Below are 20,732 nucleotides of genomic sequence, written 5' to 3'. Positions count from 1 at the left end.
TTTGTGTTTATCTTGCATCCACTTTTTAGTAGTACATGAATCTCCTTTACCTATTCAGAAATGTGTAATCACCATTCCAGTTATCAGAGATACAGCCTAATGAAGCATTTTATCACTCTCTATACAAAATGCCATGTTGAATTACCTTGGATTGGCCAAGTCTTATGTTAAAGCTGCAGTGGCTTATTGGGAAGGAACATAGTCCAAGCTCACTGAAATTGATATGGAGTGCATGTGATGATTAATCTATCAAATATAAGATAAAAATGAGCAGCAGAAGCTCTGTAGCAGATAGGCAATTTTTCACTTTGTCACTGCAGGTCCAATATGGGTCACGTTCACTTACAAAACTTACAAAAAAGTTTCCTCAGAAGTGGTGCTAGATCTAGGACATTATTCCCATACACCTGACACTAGAACCACATAGTAGTGTTTTGAGTGCATATTCTCTTTCAAGAACATTAGAGTTGGTATAACTCGCAGCAATGGGTTGTCACCAGAGTTTGTCGGGACATTTTTGTCCAATTTGGGAAATGGTCATTTGTCAAAAAGTTTTATCTAGTCCAGGATAGAATTTATGATCAAAGTCAGAGAGAGAGCCCAAAATAGCCAATAAGCTAGTGGTGGGGAACTTACCTGGGATGTGGGAACCCTATTCAGACTCACCTTTTGGAGCTCTTCTGGCTTGTATAAATAATTAAATATTGGGCGACAGACTGCGTAGCCTGGCACTCACCCTGGGATGTTGGGGGACCAGGCTCAAGTCCCTGCTCAGAATCAGGCAAAACACAGCTGGATCTCCCATTTTGCAAGTGAGTGCCCTAACCACTGGAGTGGGTCTCTCAAAAAAAGATTCAGATGGTCTCATTTTTGGTCTGATGTGGAATGAAAAATTCTGAAACATCAAATTATTTTGCAGAATGGAAAATTCTTTTTTTTGTCAAAATGTTTACATTTTCTGCCAGAAAAGCCAAAAGAAGAGATTTCATTTCAGGTTGGTTTGACTGAATGGAAATATTTTAGTTTGTTGGACCAACATAAAATGTTTTGTTTTGAGTGAGTTCAACATTAAATTGTATTTTTCTGTGGTGACACATTGCCTCATGGGAATTACAGTCTGGATGCTTGATGCCCATTCCCTATGGGCCAGGCTGCTTGGCTGGACTACATCCCCCATAACAATGCAGTCTTTACTCTGACCAAGTGTCAGGGGCATACCTGTCGATGCATCATGGCATCATGAACATTTATTAGTTCAGCTAGGGATCCTGGCCCATAGAGAAGAATGGAAGCATCAGGAATGTGAACTACAACTTCCAGGAAGCCAGGTGTTGCCACAGGGAAATGCAGTTTTATGTTGAAATGGCTCAAAATGAGAGGTTTCAATTTTTAAAACTTTTTTGAATGTTTCATTCAATGAATTCTTCATATATGTCTATCTGCCATCACAATTCAGGATGAAAACAATAGTTGAACTATCAGGATCTCCTGTGGGATGAAAGTTCAGAATTGGGCTCAGCTCCTCATCCAGGCTATTCCTCCCTAACTCACATGGCCAGGCAGCTCCACTGCCTGAGGGTGAGGAGTGCCAGGGCCTTTCCTTCTCCCTGCCCACTCTGGGAGGCTGCAGTACCTGTGCTTCCCAGAGTACAGAGCCTGCAATTCTGCCTAACCCCTTAGCACAGGCCTCACAAAGGAGGAGAGTCCTTCCTTCCTTCCCCTCCACAGCACAGTCACATCATGGGCCAGGTATAATCTAGCCCAGAAGCATAGAGAAAAATAGTCTGTCCCTCTAATAAAGTGAATGGATTATTAAACCCAGTTTTCCCCTATCGGTGTGCAATACCAAGACAAGCTTGAAATTACAGTCCATATCCTCATGTTCCAAACAGCTACAGAAAATAGCATTTGCATAATTCAACAGAGTTATTTTGATGATATAAAACAGATTGTTTAGCACAGAAAAGGGGAAGCTGAAGAGAGGAATGTAAGAAGCACCAATTCAACTGAGAGAGGACAGGGAGGAGCACAAGGAAGATAGTCTAAATAATGCTGCCATTCCTACTAAAGACAGCAGATTTTTCATACAAACTTTAAATCTTCCCACAACTCCTCCCACATTTCTCCACAACAGGTGAAAGTAGTTTAGTGTAATCATCTTTATACCATGTGTAATGTGTAATACCAAGTGCCCCCTTTCTCTGGCAGATATGCCTGCAAGCAGTTCTTTTCCAGGGGGAGCTTACACCTCTTGCGGGCTGCCCCTTTCTGTTGGCTGGGTATGAGCCTGCTTTTGTTGTTTTGATCTTACATCGTGGTGGCACCCATCTCTCTCGAGCACCTCCCAGCCAATGGTTCTCTCGGTGGGTCTTCAGCAACTCAACCCTCCGACAGAGCTGCATACACTGTCCAACCTTTCTGGGTTCTTATCACGGCCCTGCTATGGGACCGTAGCTCTTAGGTTTGTTCCCAGAGGCACTCCCTTTTTCAACCACCCATCTGGGGCCAATCTCGGTACCCTCAGCTGGCATCCTCTTAGGCAGCCCTCCCGGGCTCAGTCTGCAACCAGACCAGCAGGGCCCCTCTCGGTACCCTCATCTGGTCTGGCCATGTTCTGTGGTCAGTCCCCCATGCTCTGCCTGTCCGCACTGACCTTTCAATGGTTCTGCTGCTCATCTAGCCAGCCAGGCACCCAGTCCTCCCTCATCAAGCTCCACACAGTAACCGAAGGCTCTGCTCCTTGCCTTTTATCTGTCCCTTTAGTGGTTGCTCCAGCAGCCCCTCTGATTGGCTGCACCTCTGTAGCCACTCTAGGCTGCCTGGAGGACTTCTCCTTGCTCTGTTCTAGGGCAGGGTGAGGCAAGGCAGTGAGGCCTCCAGACCTAGTCCACCCTGCCCCACCATGCTATGCATCATTTCCATAAATGAACTGCAAATGGCAAAAAGGTCCACATTAGACTCTTTAAAACACATACTACTGGTGTAAATCCTGAGCATTTCCACTGAACTACATGTGGGATTGTTTTAGACTCAGGCTTTGCTTTATGTCAGAATATATTAGATTCAGAATCTAGATTCAGGAGTCCAAAGTTTAGTGTTGCTCTGTGCAAGTGCATGTTTTTACATAACATTTTAGTTTCTTTTATCAAGTTGATGAGGAATGGAGTAGTGAGGTTTTATTATGTAGTTTGGCAATGAGAAATTATGAACAATGAGAACAATGGTGCTAATTATGCTTCTGTATAATCTTTCATCTGATGTTATCAAATTACTTTATAAATAAGAATTTGTGAAACTTCAAAAACACTCTTATGAAGTAGGTAGGTGATTATCATCCCTATTTTACCAATTACCTATTTTACCAGGCACAGAAAGCTTAAGTGGCTTATCCAAGGTCACTGTTAGTCAGTGGCAGAGCTGTGAATATTCTAGAGAGTCATGACTCCCCATCCCCTACTTTAACCACAGGAGAATATTCCCTACATAAAACTTCAGAACAAGAATGATTGAAGATATTATTTCACATCGGTCTGTTTTGTTCAATTTTCTCAAACAACACTATCAAAAAACTGACAGCTCTCTCTTTTTATCCACCCCATAACATATGCTAAAGAATATAGCACTACTTTGAGATTGAATACTATTTACTTCATATTTGTATTCCACTAATCCTCATTTCCTTTTATACATCAGATCACAATGCTCATTTGCCCCCATGCACGCTTCAAAGCACAGAGTCTGAAATTATTTGACATTGTATTTCTATAGTTTTTTTTTTCTTGTTTTTTATTTTAAAAAATGTTTGATGCAGTGGAATAGCATCTTCATAAATAGGAAGCTTGGCAAAGCATTTAGGTCAGTGGAAGTTGTGTAGCAAAGTCCTATACAAGTCTGAAAATGCAGGAGCTAATATTCACTTGCTCAGTGTCAGGAAGTCAATATTCCTTTCCATAACCCTCTGTCATGTTACTGAATCATTTTCATGGACTTCAGTATATCCTATCTGAACTGTAGACCATGTCTTGCCCTGCATGCTCTTAGCAAAATCTTTAGTTTCGAATCCAAATGGTAGAGTTTTTTCAGGTTCATTAAAAGCACAGGATCAACTTGAAAAAACAAAATCTCATTTCTTTCTGAAAGCTTTATATCTACTATACTCTACAAGTAGCACATAGGATTTCTATGACTGGAAGAAGTTATTGGGGAAAATATTTTAATTTCTTTCAGTTTCTTCCTACATTTGACAGCATTTTGTGTATTGTCAGTTTCACTCTTTCCTTGCATAGTCAGCCATGCTGATTTCTGCAAAAACATAGGCACATGCTTACCTTTCCACATATGAGTCCTCTCATTGAGCTCAATGGATTATTCACATGCATAAAGGCAACCATGTGCCCAAATGTCTACAGAATCTGCCCTTTGTTAATCAATGTCTCCTTTGCTTATATATGTCAAAAGGGGAATGGAAAATTACTCATTTTTAAAGTTTTTAAAATCAGGACACATTATTTAAAAGCTATGCTACCAGAAACAGTAATAATTTTAAATTTATCAGTTTCAGAAGAGTCAAGTTGACAGTGTCTAAGTAACTGAGTTGAGAGTTTTCACCATTTTACAGTATCTTATATGTACTAGAGATATTTTGGTTTCAGCTTTCTATCAGGAAATAATTTTGTAACTTGTGATGTTGTGTCTGAGATATACCTCAAGGAAAACAGCAGAACTGTTCCACAACTAACATGCAGTTCATATGTGAAAACATATTCTTCTCTCTCTTCACTTCCAAGGTTTTCAGATATAGCACTTCAATGGCTCCTGACCAAGAAGGAGGACAATAACTCAGATTTTTTTCTTTTACCATAGTGTGCTATATTGGAGAGAGCTTTGAAAACCTCACTTGTGTATTTATCTTTCAAAAACTCTTCAAACTTCTAAGTCTACAAAGAGCTTAATTAAGTCACAATAGCCTACAGTACTTATCCTTTCTTAGACCCTCAGTGTTAAAGTAGAAATGTTAAAGTGACATCTAAGAGTGCTCTCCTTATTCTTTTCTCTTCACAGCACCTCCAGTTCTGGAAAGCACTCAACCACAAATCCTAACTTTAAGCACCTGTCATCTAAACTAAAATAAATGGGAAAACTCACATATTTAACATTAAGTACGTGCACGTGCGTTTGCAGTCTTGGAATATAGGTCAATCCAGTAAATTACTTGTAATCCCCTCCTCGCTTCTTTTCTTTCTTCACTCCAGAGTGTCAAATGTGGTATGAACTTTTGAGCTCTGGTTTTAGTTTGTTGTAACTTGGGAAACCCTTGTCCAATTGTCTACAAGTTTGGTAGAAAACATCTACCTCTAACCCAGATGTCATCTACCGGTTTTGAGGTAATATTTCACACATGTTGCCAGGCAGGTTAGCTACAGCAGCCCACTATGGCATGTCTACACTTCAAGCTGGGGGTGTGATTCCCAGCTCAAGGAGACATACTTCCATTTGCTCTATTTGATCTAGTACACTAAAAATAAAGTTTAGCCTCAGCAAGACAAGTGGCAGGACAGGTTAGCTGTCCCCAAGTACATGACGTGTGCTGCACAAGGGCTATGCCTGACAAAGTTTACTTTCTCCCTAGAGCCATAGGATGGGGGGTGTCTCTCTGTGTCAGTCTGCTTCTCAGGCTATTCCTGGAGCACAGCAACTCAATTTTGCCCCTTGTTTGGGGCATATTGTAAAATGACAGTCCAGCCCAAAATAAAGTCTTTCTATTTATAAAGCACTGATCCTGCATTATGTCTTCTTTTATACAGATCACGTTGTATGTGAAGAGGAGTTCAAATATGCTATGCTAGCTTTAAACTGTATCTGCCCAGCTACTTCTACGCTAATCACCCTGCTGGTTCATACCTCTAGAGGACAGTAAGTACACAACCCTTTAAAAAAAACGAGACTGATATCAGAGTACTTTGGAACACAAGGGAAGAGTCTATCCCAAGACACCACTGTTCAACCTCACTGAATTCAATGGCTCTATTTATATTACATTACAGATGTGGGGAAATAGTGAACATTTCCCCCACAGTATAGCTGTAGTTTTGATACACATACATTGAAATCCTGCTTATTGAGTGCAATTGTACTTTTCTTGACAATAAATCCTGCAGGATTTAGTCCCCAGTGCTTATATTTTTCAGAAGGAAACAGAGTTATAAGTTAAGGGGTGGCTGGGGAACATAGCCACAACCCCACATTAGAAATAGTGCAGGATTACATTGCATCAGTGAATCACAGAAGCCCAGTGAGAGCTATGAGAGGGTTTGTGGCCTAGATTTTTCCAAAGTGGCCTTTGAGCTCAACTTTATTCACCAAGTACCTGATTTTTAGAGGTGAAAGACACCCATGACTCAAACTGTGGTCAATGTGACAGCTGGGCGCTCTTCTAAAAAAATCAGATCAAATCTGTTCTAAAAAGTGGGCCCAATAAATGAAGGCACCCAAAATCAATGGCTACTTTTGAAAATTACAGCCAGTGACTCAAGCCAGCAAAATGCCTCTCAAAATTCTGGAGAATGAGGAAAATTGTTCCCATTCTGGACAGCATCTGCTCCCTTCTGCCTCCCTGCTGGCTACTGCAAGGAACGGGGCCACAGCACTACTGCTTCCACTTTGCACAGGTGAGAGCCAGTTCTGGTACTGGATCTGTGCAGTCTCTGGATTCCAAGTCCAAGGACTTCCATTGCGCTCAGTCTGAATGCAGAGGACCAAGTGAGAAATACCATTATGCTTTCACACTGTCTAGCTTTGAGGACCAGAGCATTAGCTGGTACAATCATTTTAGTTTTATTGACTTCAACAGAGCTACCTCTGTTTAAACCAGCTGAGGATCTGCCCTAACTGTTTAAATGAAGGTAGCACCCATTAATGCTATAGGTTGTGGTTGGAATTTTCAGAACAGCTGAAAAGATGTAGGCACTGAATTTCCAGTAAGAGTCAGCACGAACTTCTTTGGGCTCTTTGAAAATGCCAGTGGACTTGGATATCATAGTAAGGACAGAACACCCAGTGCGATTTCTTTTCATAGTTAATTTTTAAAATACTAAGGAATTCTTGAGAAAACAGTACCAACAGAGAGGCAATTTTGAGAGTAAATCCCAGTATATGGCTATACAGGTGCATGCTTGTATTACAAGGAATTAGGATTTTACAATAAATATATATTTCATGAAGTTGCCATGGACACTCCTAAAATCTTGACATTTACCATGCAGTGGCATTTAACCTTGAGTAAGGCATTTGGAGTATTCCCCTATGCTGAGGTTGGGGAATACCACATTTACTGCAAGAACTTTAACTTCCGAGAACAGCAAGTGTAAAGATTTTAGTTGAGTCTACTATGCAAGAATCTGCTAATAAGAACACAATGGAATAGTTTGTATGCCTCCCAAGAACCATGAAGAATATATTTGCTTCATTAGCAATTCAGAGGCTAAAAAAACCCAAAACACTTCAATGTCATATGTACATGAAAAAGTAGCAGCATTTTTAACAGATGGCACAGCAGGTTCTTCACCAGCCAATTAACACGTGAAAGATTTTTTTTTTCCCCCTGTGGCACTTCAGCATTATATTTCCAACTCATGCAGGTTCTCCATTTATACAAAGTAATGTTTTCTATATTGATTTTTCTTCTATACCATGATATAAAGTTAATATGACAGAAAGTGAGAATTTCTACTATTTTTGGCTAGCTCCCTGAATTAACTGGTGAAAGAAGGGACGTTAAAGTAAATGATTTATGGTCTGGTTCCTCACTTTGAAAATTGTCAGTGCTGATTACTGGGAAGAAGGAAATTTCTACTCACACTAGTAATTGCTAGTTACGTTTTGTATCCTCAATATAGAAAATATGCAGAAACTCACGAGAAACTAGCTGTGGAAAGATTTTATAAAAAAGTCAAAATGAAATGTTTTTACCTTATTGAAATGAGAAAGTCAAAACAATTCACTTCACCTCTTTTCCATCAAACAAATTTCATCAAAATAGACACATTCCTGAGGAACATTTCAATTTTGACAAAACTGTTCCATAGAAAAATTTCACATGAGCGCTATGACACACTATTACTTCCGTGAAATTTTGCAAATTGCTTTTTAAAATGTAAAGGACAAGAAAAGTTAAATGTTAATAATTGATCCAAACTCTACTGAAGTCAATGGGAGTCTTTTCACTGAATGGGCTTTGGATCTGTTAGAAAATGAGATCCTACTTTCTCATTCTTATTCAAATGTGTCAACGTTCTAGTAGAAAATGCTGATTTCATAGTGCTTCCACCATGCTAGTAGGCTGATCGGACAACACTGAGCTTGTTTTAATTGAACTCCTGATATGTTAGTTCTGAATCCATGATGTTTAGAACCTCTGAATCAAAAAACCTAGCCCCAATTAGGCCTTAAATTTGAATTCTACCCTAAATCTAATCCTGGTTTATATGTTACCACAACCTTCTTGGTTTGGGTCTAACCATGGTATGAATTTAGAGATGGCATTCCAAGAAGTATTTACATTATGAGTTGTCTTTTTGACATGCAGCTGCTATGGAAACCAAGTGGGTGGGTTGGCTTTCTAACAAAAGAACAAATGCTCCAGTCTAAATAGGGTAAAAGAAGTTCAGTTTATTATTCTCCTTCATATGGAAAAATGGATTTAAAAAATAACAGAATTAAACCTAGACAAAGTGCTAGTCTCCTGGTACCTGTTCTGCCAACCGGGCTTGGCTAATTTGGTTCTTTATAGAGTTCAGAGTTTAAAGCCAAAAAGGATCATTAGATCATATAATCTGACTTTACCCAGTTACTTCTATATTGCACCCAATAATTTTGATGAGACTAAAGCATTTCAATCCTCAGGAGACTAGATTGTTGTGTGCCCTAGACAGAGAACAGGAGAGGCTGAGATCTACCAATGCCCAAGCAATGGCTGTAATTGATTCTCTGAGATATGACCACATGATCATAGCAGGAGATCCACTCTCCATGCTATAGAAGGCAAAATCACCTTCAGGTCCCATGCTAATCTGACCTGGGGAAAAAAATTTTCCCAACCCCATACGTGGCAATCAGTTTGAACTCTAATTATTCATAGCCCAACTTTTACAGTGTATGCATTTACCTAGATGTCAGTTCCCCAGTATTTTGGGAAGGACAGAAAAAGAGAGTGCTGTGGCAATTAAAACAAAAGGAAGAAAATGAAAGGGAAATGTACAAGATCTTACCTTTTTTTCATACCACATTTGGTCACATTAATTCCACAGAAAACAAGAACTAAATCTCATGTAAAACAAATAAGTAAAACAGTGTCTTCAAGAGACAGGCTATCCTGTATTAGCAGCTATAACTGTAAGCCTTGTACATATTTCATATTCTATAATACTGTTGCAATTTTTGGAATAATTAAGTATATAAATTACTCGCTCAAATTCACAATGCTCTTATGTCAGGATATGACAAGAATAAAATGATGGCACAGTTTGAAACATCATGGTATTCTGTGTTCAATTTTCACATTATATACAACAACATTTATTTATCATTTGAATCCTATATATTGATTTGTGAGTTATACAAAGACAGACAAAATGATACAATAAATGGCTGTGCAAAGATGCATAACCAGACAGATTGCCAGCGCCATCTATAATTAAAAAAAAATGTTTTTCTTCATGCCATACAGAATGTCTTAGTTAAACAAAATGACTTGCCCACTATCTCCTGAGTATAAAGCCACATGAAATGTGTTTAATAAGGATACCATCATGTGTCAACACGTGCTTGTTTTAAATGAAACAGAAAAAGAATTATGGACCAGATGACCAGCTGGTGTTAATTGGTTTAGCAAAATAGAGTAAGTGAAGATATGCTGATTTATGCCATCTGAGAATCTCGCCTAAATGTAATAAAATTAGATTTGAATTAGATTTGTTATTCACAAACAAAATAATCTTTGTTTAAGATTAAAAGTTGCTCTTATCAATTAACTAAAGCATAAAAAATAGGAAATACAAAGTTAAGGATTAGAAAGGATTAAAGGGTTGCAAAGTCAAGCACTCTTAAATGAAGAAATGCCAGAAGGAACTTTGATCATGCAACTATAATTTAGCCTTTAACTATACATAGCATTGATTATCTGTGAAAAATTGGGTGTAAATGAATTACCCAGCATCTCACAGGAACTCATACAGGATTAGAAGCCAAGTCTCCAAGGCAGCTTTCAGATGACTTAACTATGAGACTCTCCTTTCCCTTCCTGCATCCCCTGCCTCATTTGCTACAAGTCTTCCAACTTCTGCAACAAAATGAGGCAGGGGTCCTATAGACAACAGGCCCATTCACTACACAACACTGATTCATCCCCAGAATAGATTGGTCTTGTGCACTGAATGAGATAAGCTTTCTGTGTACAAAACACAAAAATAAAAAAATTGGGAACTTTATTAAAAACTGTATTGTAGTTCTTATGCACCAGAGGATTGATGTAAGGTTGCACAGGCAAGGTTCACTCTTGCATTTCCTAACTTTGATCATGCTTTACTTTGCAACCTTTTAATCCTTAACTTTGTATGTTATGGTTTAGCTTACTAAGGGGAGCAATGTTAACTAATGTTAAATGAAGTAGTCTGTTTGTGAGTTTCCTTCTGGGTTTTTTTTTTTTTTATAGAAAGAAACTTTTTATATATGTGCTGTATAAATAAAGCACTTGTACATTGAGTAAAACATATGCATCTTATTGCTACTGTTAGTGCCATATGCACCCATACATTGAAAATAAAGAAAATAAACTATTCAAACAAAAAGTTTTACTACAGTTTCTAAATGACATTTTTCTAATTGTGTAACAGAGAACTGAGCTGGGACTCAGTTATAAATTTCCCACCTTTTTTAAAAGGTAAATATTTCAAAAGCGATAGCCCCCACTTTGTAAGATGCAGATAAACAACAGAGAGGACAACACTGCAGCTCCTTGTATCTTATTTTCGTGTAACCCTTTTTGAAAAAGAATCTGTGTAATTTATCCAGTAGAAACCCACTAGAGCAAAGCAGGAATTTATCCAAAACCGATCTGCTCTCATTCCCAGGAGGAGCTGCACTCTTTTCTGTAATGACATCATGGTGGTCTGAGGGAAATCAGTTGTCACAGGCAGCCATTGCCAGGACAACAGTGACCCCCCCCACCACCACCACCACACAAGAATGTGAACAAACAGGAGGGAGTGAGTGATGAGTGGCTGATTATCTCCGATGTCACAATGTTACTGTTCAGGTGGCAGCAAATGTCACCACTGTTCAGGTGGCAGCACATGTCAAAAGGGGGGTGGGGGAGGGGAGACACAACCCGCTCCCCACAAAATAACAACCCCTCCCAATGTTCCAGTTGGACCAAATTTACTAAAAATACCAACACCACAAAATCCATATTGGAGACCATTCCACACAAAAGTTAACGAGTGTCTGAATTTGGTTTAAATTCTCCATGGCATGTTTATTAAAAGAAAAGTTCTGAAAATATGAGACACTGAGGTATAGACCCTGTAAAACAGAAAGTTCTGAAAACCTGAACTATAGTCTCACTATTGCAAGCCCATAAATATAGGTGGGGCTGGTAAGGTTGGCCCATACTTCCCACCATAAGACCCTGTTTTCAATTCTTTATAATTTTGCCAAATTTTAGCCATTCTGACTGAAACTTCCATACTTGGTATCTGTTTCATGTTGATTTTTTAACTTCAGCCAAAATAGTACAGCTATTTCCAAGACTCATGCTGGGGGGAAAAAAATTATATATATATATATATATATATACCCATGTTACATTATCTTGAGCAACCAAAAAACAAACAAACCTACCCCCAGGTGAGCAGGGGACTTAACATTTGGCTGGGGCAAAGCCTTTGTGTCAGAGACATGCCTTTTACCATCCCTGTGAAACTCCACCCAAATTTGGCCAAGTTATAAGCTTCAAAAGAGAGTATGCACATTATCTTTAGTAGAGACTTAGAGTTTAACAACTAAAATCTCAGAAAATTCTGTCTTCACCTCAGCATGTTCCAGTCACTCTCAGTCCCTCATGGTGACCAAGCTGTGCATGTGTCATTCCCATTGTCACAGGGCAACTGAGTATGCCTCATTCCCTCATTGCTTCCACCTGTGACTCATCTGTGCATGCACCATCCTCAGAGAGCAACTGAGCATGCTGCAGCCCAGGGCTACAGGAGTTCAGAAGGAAGGACTTTTCCAGTAATGACTACATCCAGATGCTCTGGGTTGGGGTGGGACCATCCACCAGAACTGAGAGCAGGGAACCTCTCTCTCTTGTGCTTTCCATGACACCTCTGCTGGCACACAGACAGCATGAAAGAGGAAGCCATCTAATTTGAATAGAGAGGAACAAAAGCCAGACTGTGGGACAGGAAGAAAGTAAAGGAGTAGCCATTCTGACTGAAACTTTCACACTTGGTGTCTGCTTCATGTTGGACTGAGTGGACTTTTAGGCTCTGAAGTTTTACATTGTTTTGTTTCTGAGTGCAGTTACGTAACAAAAAAACATCTACATTTGTAAATTGCACTTTCAGGACAAAGATTGCACTACAGTGCTTGTATGTGGTGAATTGAAAAATACTATTTCTTCTGTTTATCATTTTTATAGTGCAAGTATTTGTAATCAAAATATACACTTTGATTTCAGTGATAACACAGAATACAAGATATATATATGAAAATGTAGAAAAACATCCAAAATTAATACATTTTAATTGGTATTCTCCTGTTTAACAGTGCGATTAATATTGCAATTAATCAAGATTAATTTTTTTAATCGTGATTTTTTTTGAGTTAATCACTTGCGTTAACTGCGATTAGTTGACAGCCCTACTAAAAACTTATGTTCATTGTGTTGCACCTTAGTATTAGTAAAGTAACTGTGCTTCATTGTCTTCCCTACAATAGGAAGCCTCTGTTTACAAGAATTGGTTGTAGTTTTTTAGCTCCATCTAGAGGTAACTATTGGACTGCCAAATTTTATGAAATTGCTTTACATAGAATTCAGTGGACTCTTAGGATTTTGCCTTTTTGGATGCTTGGTTAAATCTGATAATGGTAAAAATGACTGCTAATAATTACAATATCTTGAATTGTAAATAGACTAGAAGTGATTCAGTTGAACTTTTAATTTTATTTGAACAAATTAGTGTAAGTAACAAAGAACCAGTGGAAATTATATTTTTTTGCATAAAATACTTTAAAAAATGCTTTGCTCTAAGCCAAATATCAATAGGTGTAACAAAAAATGGGGGGGGGGGGGGGGCAGATATTCTCGTAGCTGAGTTTCTACGATTTCTAAAATTTGCACTGTTTTCTTTATCAAATTGTCTTTCATTCCAAACCATTTTAAAAGATAAGATTTGTTTGAGTGTTGGTATTCAAATGAGCTTTTTCCTGTGCAGCTGGTTCCTGTTTCAATATTCTGTGTTATTACCACAGCCCAAAAACTAAACTTTATTATATTGGAGTTTAAATCCCCAGAATTATGGACATGGATAGAGAGCTATATCATGTAATGATCTGCAATATGTAATAGGCTTGAGCAGTCATACTTTTGAAGCCCATCCAGTTGAAACCAATAGGAAGTTTTCCTGAATAATAAATCCAGTATTAGGCTGATAGAAGGCCTATGTCTGACAGGTCACAAATAATAAAAGTTTGCTAACTTCAGTTTAGATTCTAGACAAATTTACTGAAATTAACTTCACCTGCATAAAGCCCAATAATAAGACTGTTCAAGTGAAAGATGTGCACATGGAGGGGTGGGAAGCTTGGGAATGAAGCAGGGGCATGAGGAAGTGAGGCACTACCTACCTGTTACAGCAGTAGCCAAAAAAGAAACTTATATGTCTTTTACATTTGATCCATGTGAAGATGTACCCTTCCTCAGTTCTGTCCCCACTGCTGCCCTCTGCACCTGCCTAACCTGGGCTGAAGCACAGCCTCCCTCTGATGTCCCACTAACAGACACTGCAAACAGCCCCAATACAAAGTCCAAGTGGTCAGTTTCATCCCTTTGTTAACCCAATAATGCTTGGGGGTGAGGGGAAAGGAAAAAAAGCAGAATATAGCCATAATACAAGGAAGACTTAGCAGAAGTACTGCAGGTAAGATCAACAAAGAGCATGAACAGCAATTTATTTTGTGTTTGGAGTCAATAAATAATGGAGCTGGTCAAATCCTGAAATATCATTTTTAAACATCTTTCCAATTACATTCTGCTTTTCATTTTGCCCATGTACAAATTCAAATGATTGCCTTTGTTGTCACAATGTAAGGCTGCTCTTTCTTAGTACCATTTTGCATGCAAACAAAGATTAATGCATTGACAAGAGTATTTTTGAATTGCTATTGGTCATTCTCCATTTGTTAAAAAGTCTTATTCATTTAGGTCAGGGAGCAGAAACAATACCATGGGTGAAATCTTGGCTTCACTGAATTCCATATCAAAACTCCCATTGACTTCAGAGCTAGGATTTCACTCCAGGTGACTCATGTGACCACTTACACAGCCAGGGATAATGCCTAGGGAACAGCTGAATCCAAACAGTTCATGAGCAACCCACAGACTAAAACAATTTAGTCTCAACTGTCTATCACACTATCTGGTGAACAGCTTTAACCCTTGTACATACCAAAATTGGATTGTGAACAGAAAGAAAAGGATTAAATTTGCTATGAATATTAAATAGTTTGACACCTGTTATGAATACAACTAGTTGCATGCAGCAAAATAAGCATGTTGCAGCTAGTTGCATGCATCAAAATAAGTTGTATTGCACTAGCTTAGTAATAATGTTTCCACAGAAAAATAATATAGGTTTTAAACATACATATATGTAAATGAAACTCATCTTCATTTCTGATTTCTCTATAAAGTTTTTTAAACAATATGGAATCAGATCAAACTACCATTGAAGTTAATGGGAGTCTTTCCATTGACGTCAGTGTGAATTGCATTGGGCCTCTATATGAGTATATTAGATTTAAGCATGTGAGATGTGAGTAACCTTCATTGTACTAAATGGGACTACTCAAATGAGTAAAGTTGAGCATGTTTTGTTTTTGTTTTTTTTTTAAACTAGAAGCCTTATTTTGTACCAGATTTAAAAAGCTGACCATTTTTATCTATTTCTAACCTAGTAATAAATACAGTCTGCTACTAGAACTTGTTATAGAACAAACATGTTGAAAGATAATAGCATTTCTGAATTGATGAACTTCATGTGATCTTTGCAGAACAGCACCCTGGGAAGCTTTTAGACATCTAACTGGAACCAAGCAGACTTTAACCAGGTGAAACATTTTATTTTAGGGGGAAAAAGTAAAAATATGGCACTATTTTTTATATTAGAATTACTTTTCTAGCTTTCTTATTCTACTATCTCATGATACTTTGTCTATCAGTAACAGTACAATAAAAATGGATGTTATTTTCTATACTAGTTTTATACTAGTTTAGCATTACATTAATTTTTCAAAACTTACATCTGGGAATATAACCCCTCACTTATGATGCAAAAACACCTGACTATGAATAGATATCATGTATACAGTAGGGGAAGGGATTGCTAATGGAATAAGGAACATTTCACCTTTAAATAACTGGATCACTGGCACAGATTAGTGTTAGGGTGGCACAATCTTCAGAAACTATGCATTTCAATTCAGAATTTGGTTTTATAATATTGAGTGTCATTGGTCACCAAAATAAGAGAGAGACTGAAATTTTCCAGCTGTAGTTAGTGGCATAACCACTGTGAGGAAAATAATTTAAAATAGCAGATGTTATGTGAGTTTTTTGAAGCAAGCTTATTTTGTATCCTCCAGGGCAACTTTTAATAAATGCATTATTATGTGTCTTTGAGATTGTGCTCCACAGAGTATGAAGGCAGGAAAGAAGACCAAAAATATTTTGGATCAGAAATAAAAATTAATAAAAAGATTGGTAGTGACATGGATTTTCTAAAGAGATTTGAAATAAGGCAAGACAGGAAATAAAAACTGATGATTGTTTCCTGTCCTAAACGCATACATTCATTGATTAGCTGTAATAGCAGAGGTGAAAGTAAGGTGGTACGGGCTGGTACAGCGTACCAGTAAAAAGTGGCCGCCTGTACCGGTCCGTACCGCTGACTTTAAAGCGCTTTAAAGTCGCTGCTCCTTTTGCACCCCGCCCCCCACCCCCCGTTGGTGGCCCACCAATGCGGGGGGGGAGAGGGGACAAAAGGAGCAGCTACTCTGGGGCCGGCTGGAGCCCCAGGCAGCGCGGGTGGGCTGGCTGGGGGACGCTGATCCCCCCAGGCCCACCCCTTCCACTGAGGCGGGGGGGGGGGAAGCTGCCCTCCGAACCTGTAGGAGACACATTTAACATTCACCCCTGTGTAATAGAAACATTTAGCATGAATCAGATTAAGTTTTAATTGACTGTATCAATGTGGAAAGGTCACAATCATGCAAAGAACAGCAGGCAAAGCCTTGTGGTGGTTGTACCTGAGCAGAAACAACAGTAGCCTATGGTACTATAATCTTAACATTTGACAGAAAGACTCTTGTTCCTTCCTGTCTACCTAAGTTGGTTTCTTGTACAGGGGATGTGGGTCCTAGTAATGGTATATTTTTAAAAGCACCATGGTCAAAAACACATCACTAAGGCCTTGTCTACACTGCCACTTTACAGCACTGCAACTTTCTCGCTCAGGAGTGTGAAAAAACATCCCTCTGAGTGCTGCAAGTTTCAGCGCTGTGAAGTGGCAGTTTTGAACATTCACCAGTGCTGGTAGCTACTCCCCTTGTGGGGGTGGGTTTTTTTATAGTCCTGGGAGAGAGCTGGTGCCATGATTATGCAGCCACATTAAAGCCCTGATAGTGAAGACATACCCTAAGAGACAGCCTTCCAACCTGGTACACAGACTTATGGTAGCTCTACTCAAGCTAACACACCAAATATAGTAGTGTGGATACTGCAGCATAGAGGGCAGCACAGACTAGCTGCCCAAATCCAAGAACACCTGACCGCCCAAACCAGCACCTTTGCTGGAACGTCTACATGGCTAGCTCAAGTTAGCACAAGTCTTGGGCTGGGAGGCATGCTCACAGTTGTAGTATAGACATCTCCTATGAGAATGTGGTTCGATCCAAGTGGATTGGGATGATATTCCCAGTTGGAACAGGTCAGTTTATACATAGAGGCTACCATTTTCAGATTAACATCCAAAACTTCTAATTGCAACCTCCCAAACTATGTGTTAAGCCTTAATTACCCTCATATTTGTTGTTTTCACATTACATGCTCAGTATGTGATATCACTGAGTGTTAAAAGATGCCTCAAGCAATTTATCTGTGCTCAGTTTTTTGCCCAGGATCCTCAATTCCCGATCCCCAACTGTTAGAACATTGGATGAGGTTAATATACAGTAGCTGGTCATGCTACCTGCATCCTGTACAACATCACTGGTGGGAGAAGGGGGGTATTATCAAATCAGCAGTTGTAGTGCCCATAATCTCTTGCGTCCTAGACCACCATCTGGTAGCTTAATTTTGAGATAGAAAGAAGGGACCAACAAGTCAGCTTTACTGCAAATACTGACAACCCTGTTCTTATCATGAAAATAAAATGCGTGTCAGTAGTCTCCAAATGGCTCCCATTGAATCACCTATCACTCTTCCTTCTCCCAAAACGTTTCAAAGTTTAAAATATTTGATAAACCATAAAAAATTCTATTTCCCTCCATTTAAAAAAAGAAGCCCATAACACTGTATTTACATTACTTCACCTGTCCATTTTAAACCTTGAAAAATAAACAATAGTTATATGTATGAAACTTTGTACTATATCTTGTAAGTCTGATTATTGAATGCATGCTTGTTGATTGTGCTGAAAAATAAAGAAGCAGGCTTTGCACTACAAGTGATGGCATGGTAGGGCTTCTTCCCCAATACCCCCAAAAATTGGAATAATAGAATAATTATTTATAATATCCCTAACATAGTACTTTGCACTTTAACTGTCTTCATCTTCTTGGTTATTTCATATACAGAGGGATGCACAGCCTTTCATTTTTTAAAACTATCAAGGGTGTTTTCAATGCTGTAGAGCAATATAAAAGTCACTGTACTGCAAACAGAAGGCAAAGTGTGGAAATTCCATGCAGAGACCAGAATAAATTCCAGGTGGGGAGAAAGGTAGAGTAGAAGGGCATGCAAGGGTCATAAGAAGAGTTTAGAGCAGGGAGGGCTTGGTGAATATCAGACAGGGATCTGATGTAGTGTAATACTCTTTTCCATAACTCAGACCATGACTAGGGAGACATGCTGAAGTGATGCTAGGCAGCACAGGGTGCATTTAATTTCTGTGGTGTGGGGGGGAGGGGTGCGAGATAGAGTATGCTACAGGTTCTGCTTGTGTCCAGTGACCTCAATAAATAATCCTCTTTATATTAATAACAATAACATTACCTCTTTAGCTTCAGAGATACTGCATCTGGAAACAAGCCATGGGGTTAGGAAGATTTAGAAAGAGCCTGGTGAATGTTGGAAGGGCTATTTGAAGAAGTTTAGAGGGACATTGTGAAGAGCAAGAGACTGTCAAGTCAAAGGGGGTTGATGGGCAAAGAAGGCTAGAGAAACAATTAGGTCTTGTCTACACCACGGTGGTAAAATCAACCTAAGTTACACTACTTCAGTTACGTGAATAACGTAACTGAAGTCGACGTAGCTTAGGTCGACTTAATGCAGTGTCTACACCATTCTGTGTCAACGGGAGAGCACTCTGCCATCGACTTAGAGAGTCTTCACCAGATCTGCTAAATCAACACCGCTACATCCATCTCAGCAGTGCTGATTTACCGGTAAGTGTAGACATGGACTTAGAAAGCTATGGAAGTAGGAAGAGTAGACCAAGGTCCATCAGAGATAAAGGTTGATTAGAGGACCAACTTTGCAACAGAAGCTAAAGAATTTTGTTCCACTATGTAACCAGAAGATAATGTACGTGAACACATCCAACGAGATACTGTTCCTTAACTTTTTAAAATGTATCCAAATTTCAGTTTACATATAGAATCCAAAAAAATCCAGTGTGTGCTGCTGGGCAGGTTAATAATTACTTAATATTTTTATGATTGCTATGCCTGTACAACATGCATTTAACTACAATGTTATGAATATTTCATCTGAGAAATTGGAATGGTTAATATGTTTTTAAACACTGCAACAAGGTGAAATAGACATTCACAGAGAAATGCATAGTCCCTGCATCAAGTAGGTAAATTGCTGATAGACTCACTAAGCTTATTGGAATATTGAGTTATATGCAGATGGTTATATCTTTTTACAGTTTTTTTTTTAGTTTTTATTTACTCTATTTTTGTCTTCACAAATCTGTATGAAATATCAATCTTATAGTTTTGCTTTTCAAAATGGTTCAAAATTATATATATTAATTACAAAATTCTTCATGAAAAGAAACAAAACATTTGTACATTAGGTGTTGGGAGGAAGTATAAATTTCAGAAAGAAAGGCAAAAATATTTTTTGGTAAACTGAAATTGTTCAGTCCCCAGCAACGTGCTTTAGGTTGGATTTTGATCTCAGCTCTACAAGATAAATAATTACTTATATCCTGATCCCCTTGACCCTGATCCTGCAAAGGGTCCATGCAATGGGAACCATTAGTGGAGCTTCATATGGTCTTAAGTCAGTGGAGTTCCACATAGGCATAGGGTCTGTCCACATTGATGTCATAGCAAGTTTGAAGCCATAGAACCTAATCCTACAATTGCATAGATGGATGGCTGAGCACATGTCCATTGTGGCTTCATGTGAGCACAAGCAGGCTACTTGGTTGATGTGAAGTAAAAGGTCAGGTGAGATTTAGATTGGTAAAGAAGTGGCCTGTTCTGAACTGGGGAGTCAGAATAAAGCACAAGGTAGGAATAAACATGTAACTAAATAGCCCTATCTAGGATTAGGCTAAAAATACTGAACACAGTAAAACCAAAACTCCAAATGGGGTATTTGCCCACAGCCAGATTGACACACATTTGCTAAAAGTCAGTAGTATATGAGGCGAGTTACCTTGTTACCTGGACCTCACACCACTAATTCTTTTGAAAATTTCTTAATAATCTTTAATGAGGATCAAATGCCAGCTCTTTTGTATTAATAGAAATGTATATCAATAGCAATTAATGTACTTACTATGACTGGATTACTTGAAATTCACATTGTCTCTGCTCTTCGCTATCAAGAAAGTGTAGAAATACTTTTAATACACCCATTACTTTAGAACAGAGAATGTTTCTTAATTCATGTAAATTAATATCTGCTCATCCCTGCTACTAAGCAAATATTTCTTTCAGTTTAGCTCATGGGGCCTTTCTAATAGACATCTGTAGAAACTATTGCCATTAGATACTGCTATGATTAATTAGATGTTTTTACATCAAAGTTTAAAATTATTCTTATTTTCTGTGTGTTTCAGGGAGGGTCAACAATCACCAGAACAGTGGCAGAAAATGTACGGCAGATACTCTGGTAATGAAGTGTATCACATTAATCTGGAGGACAGTACGTTTTTTGCTGAATATGAGGGAAAGAGCTTTACATATGCTTCTTTCCATGCACATAAAAAGTATGTTTA

The 20,732-nt window shown here is 38.6% G+C and overlaps 1 protein-coding gene across 3 annotated transcripts in view; it reads left to right on the top strand.

The window, feature by feature from the left end:
• Positions 1-20,732, top strand: part of KCNT2 (potassium sodium-activated channel subfamily T member 2) — a 293,358-nt gene that overhangs the window by 185,037 nt on the left and 87,589 nt on the right. For 2 of the 3 annotated variants that reach the window (XM_077824101.1, XM_077824100.1), the window contains exons 14-15: positions 5,805-5,913; positions 20,574-20,723. In XM_077824101.1, the coding sequence (XP_077680227.1) occupies positions 5,805-5,913; positions 20,574-20,723 (259 nt within the window). The remainder of the gene's footprint in view (positions 1-5,804; positions 5,914-20,573; positions 20,724-20,732) is intronic. The other variant, XM_077824102.1, reaches the window with a different exon arrangement.

Source organism: Eretmochelys imbricata, chromosome 8, assembly GCF_965152235.1.
Source record: "Eretmochelys imbricata isolate rEreImb1 chromosome 8, rEreImb1.hap1, whole genome shotgun sequence".
NCBI classification, from domain to species: Eukaryota; Metazoa; Chordata; order Testudines; family Cheloniidae; genus Eretmochelys; species Eretmochelys imbricata.
This window is presented reverse-complemented; position numbering and strand designations above follow the sequence as displayed.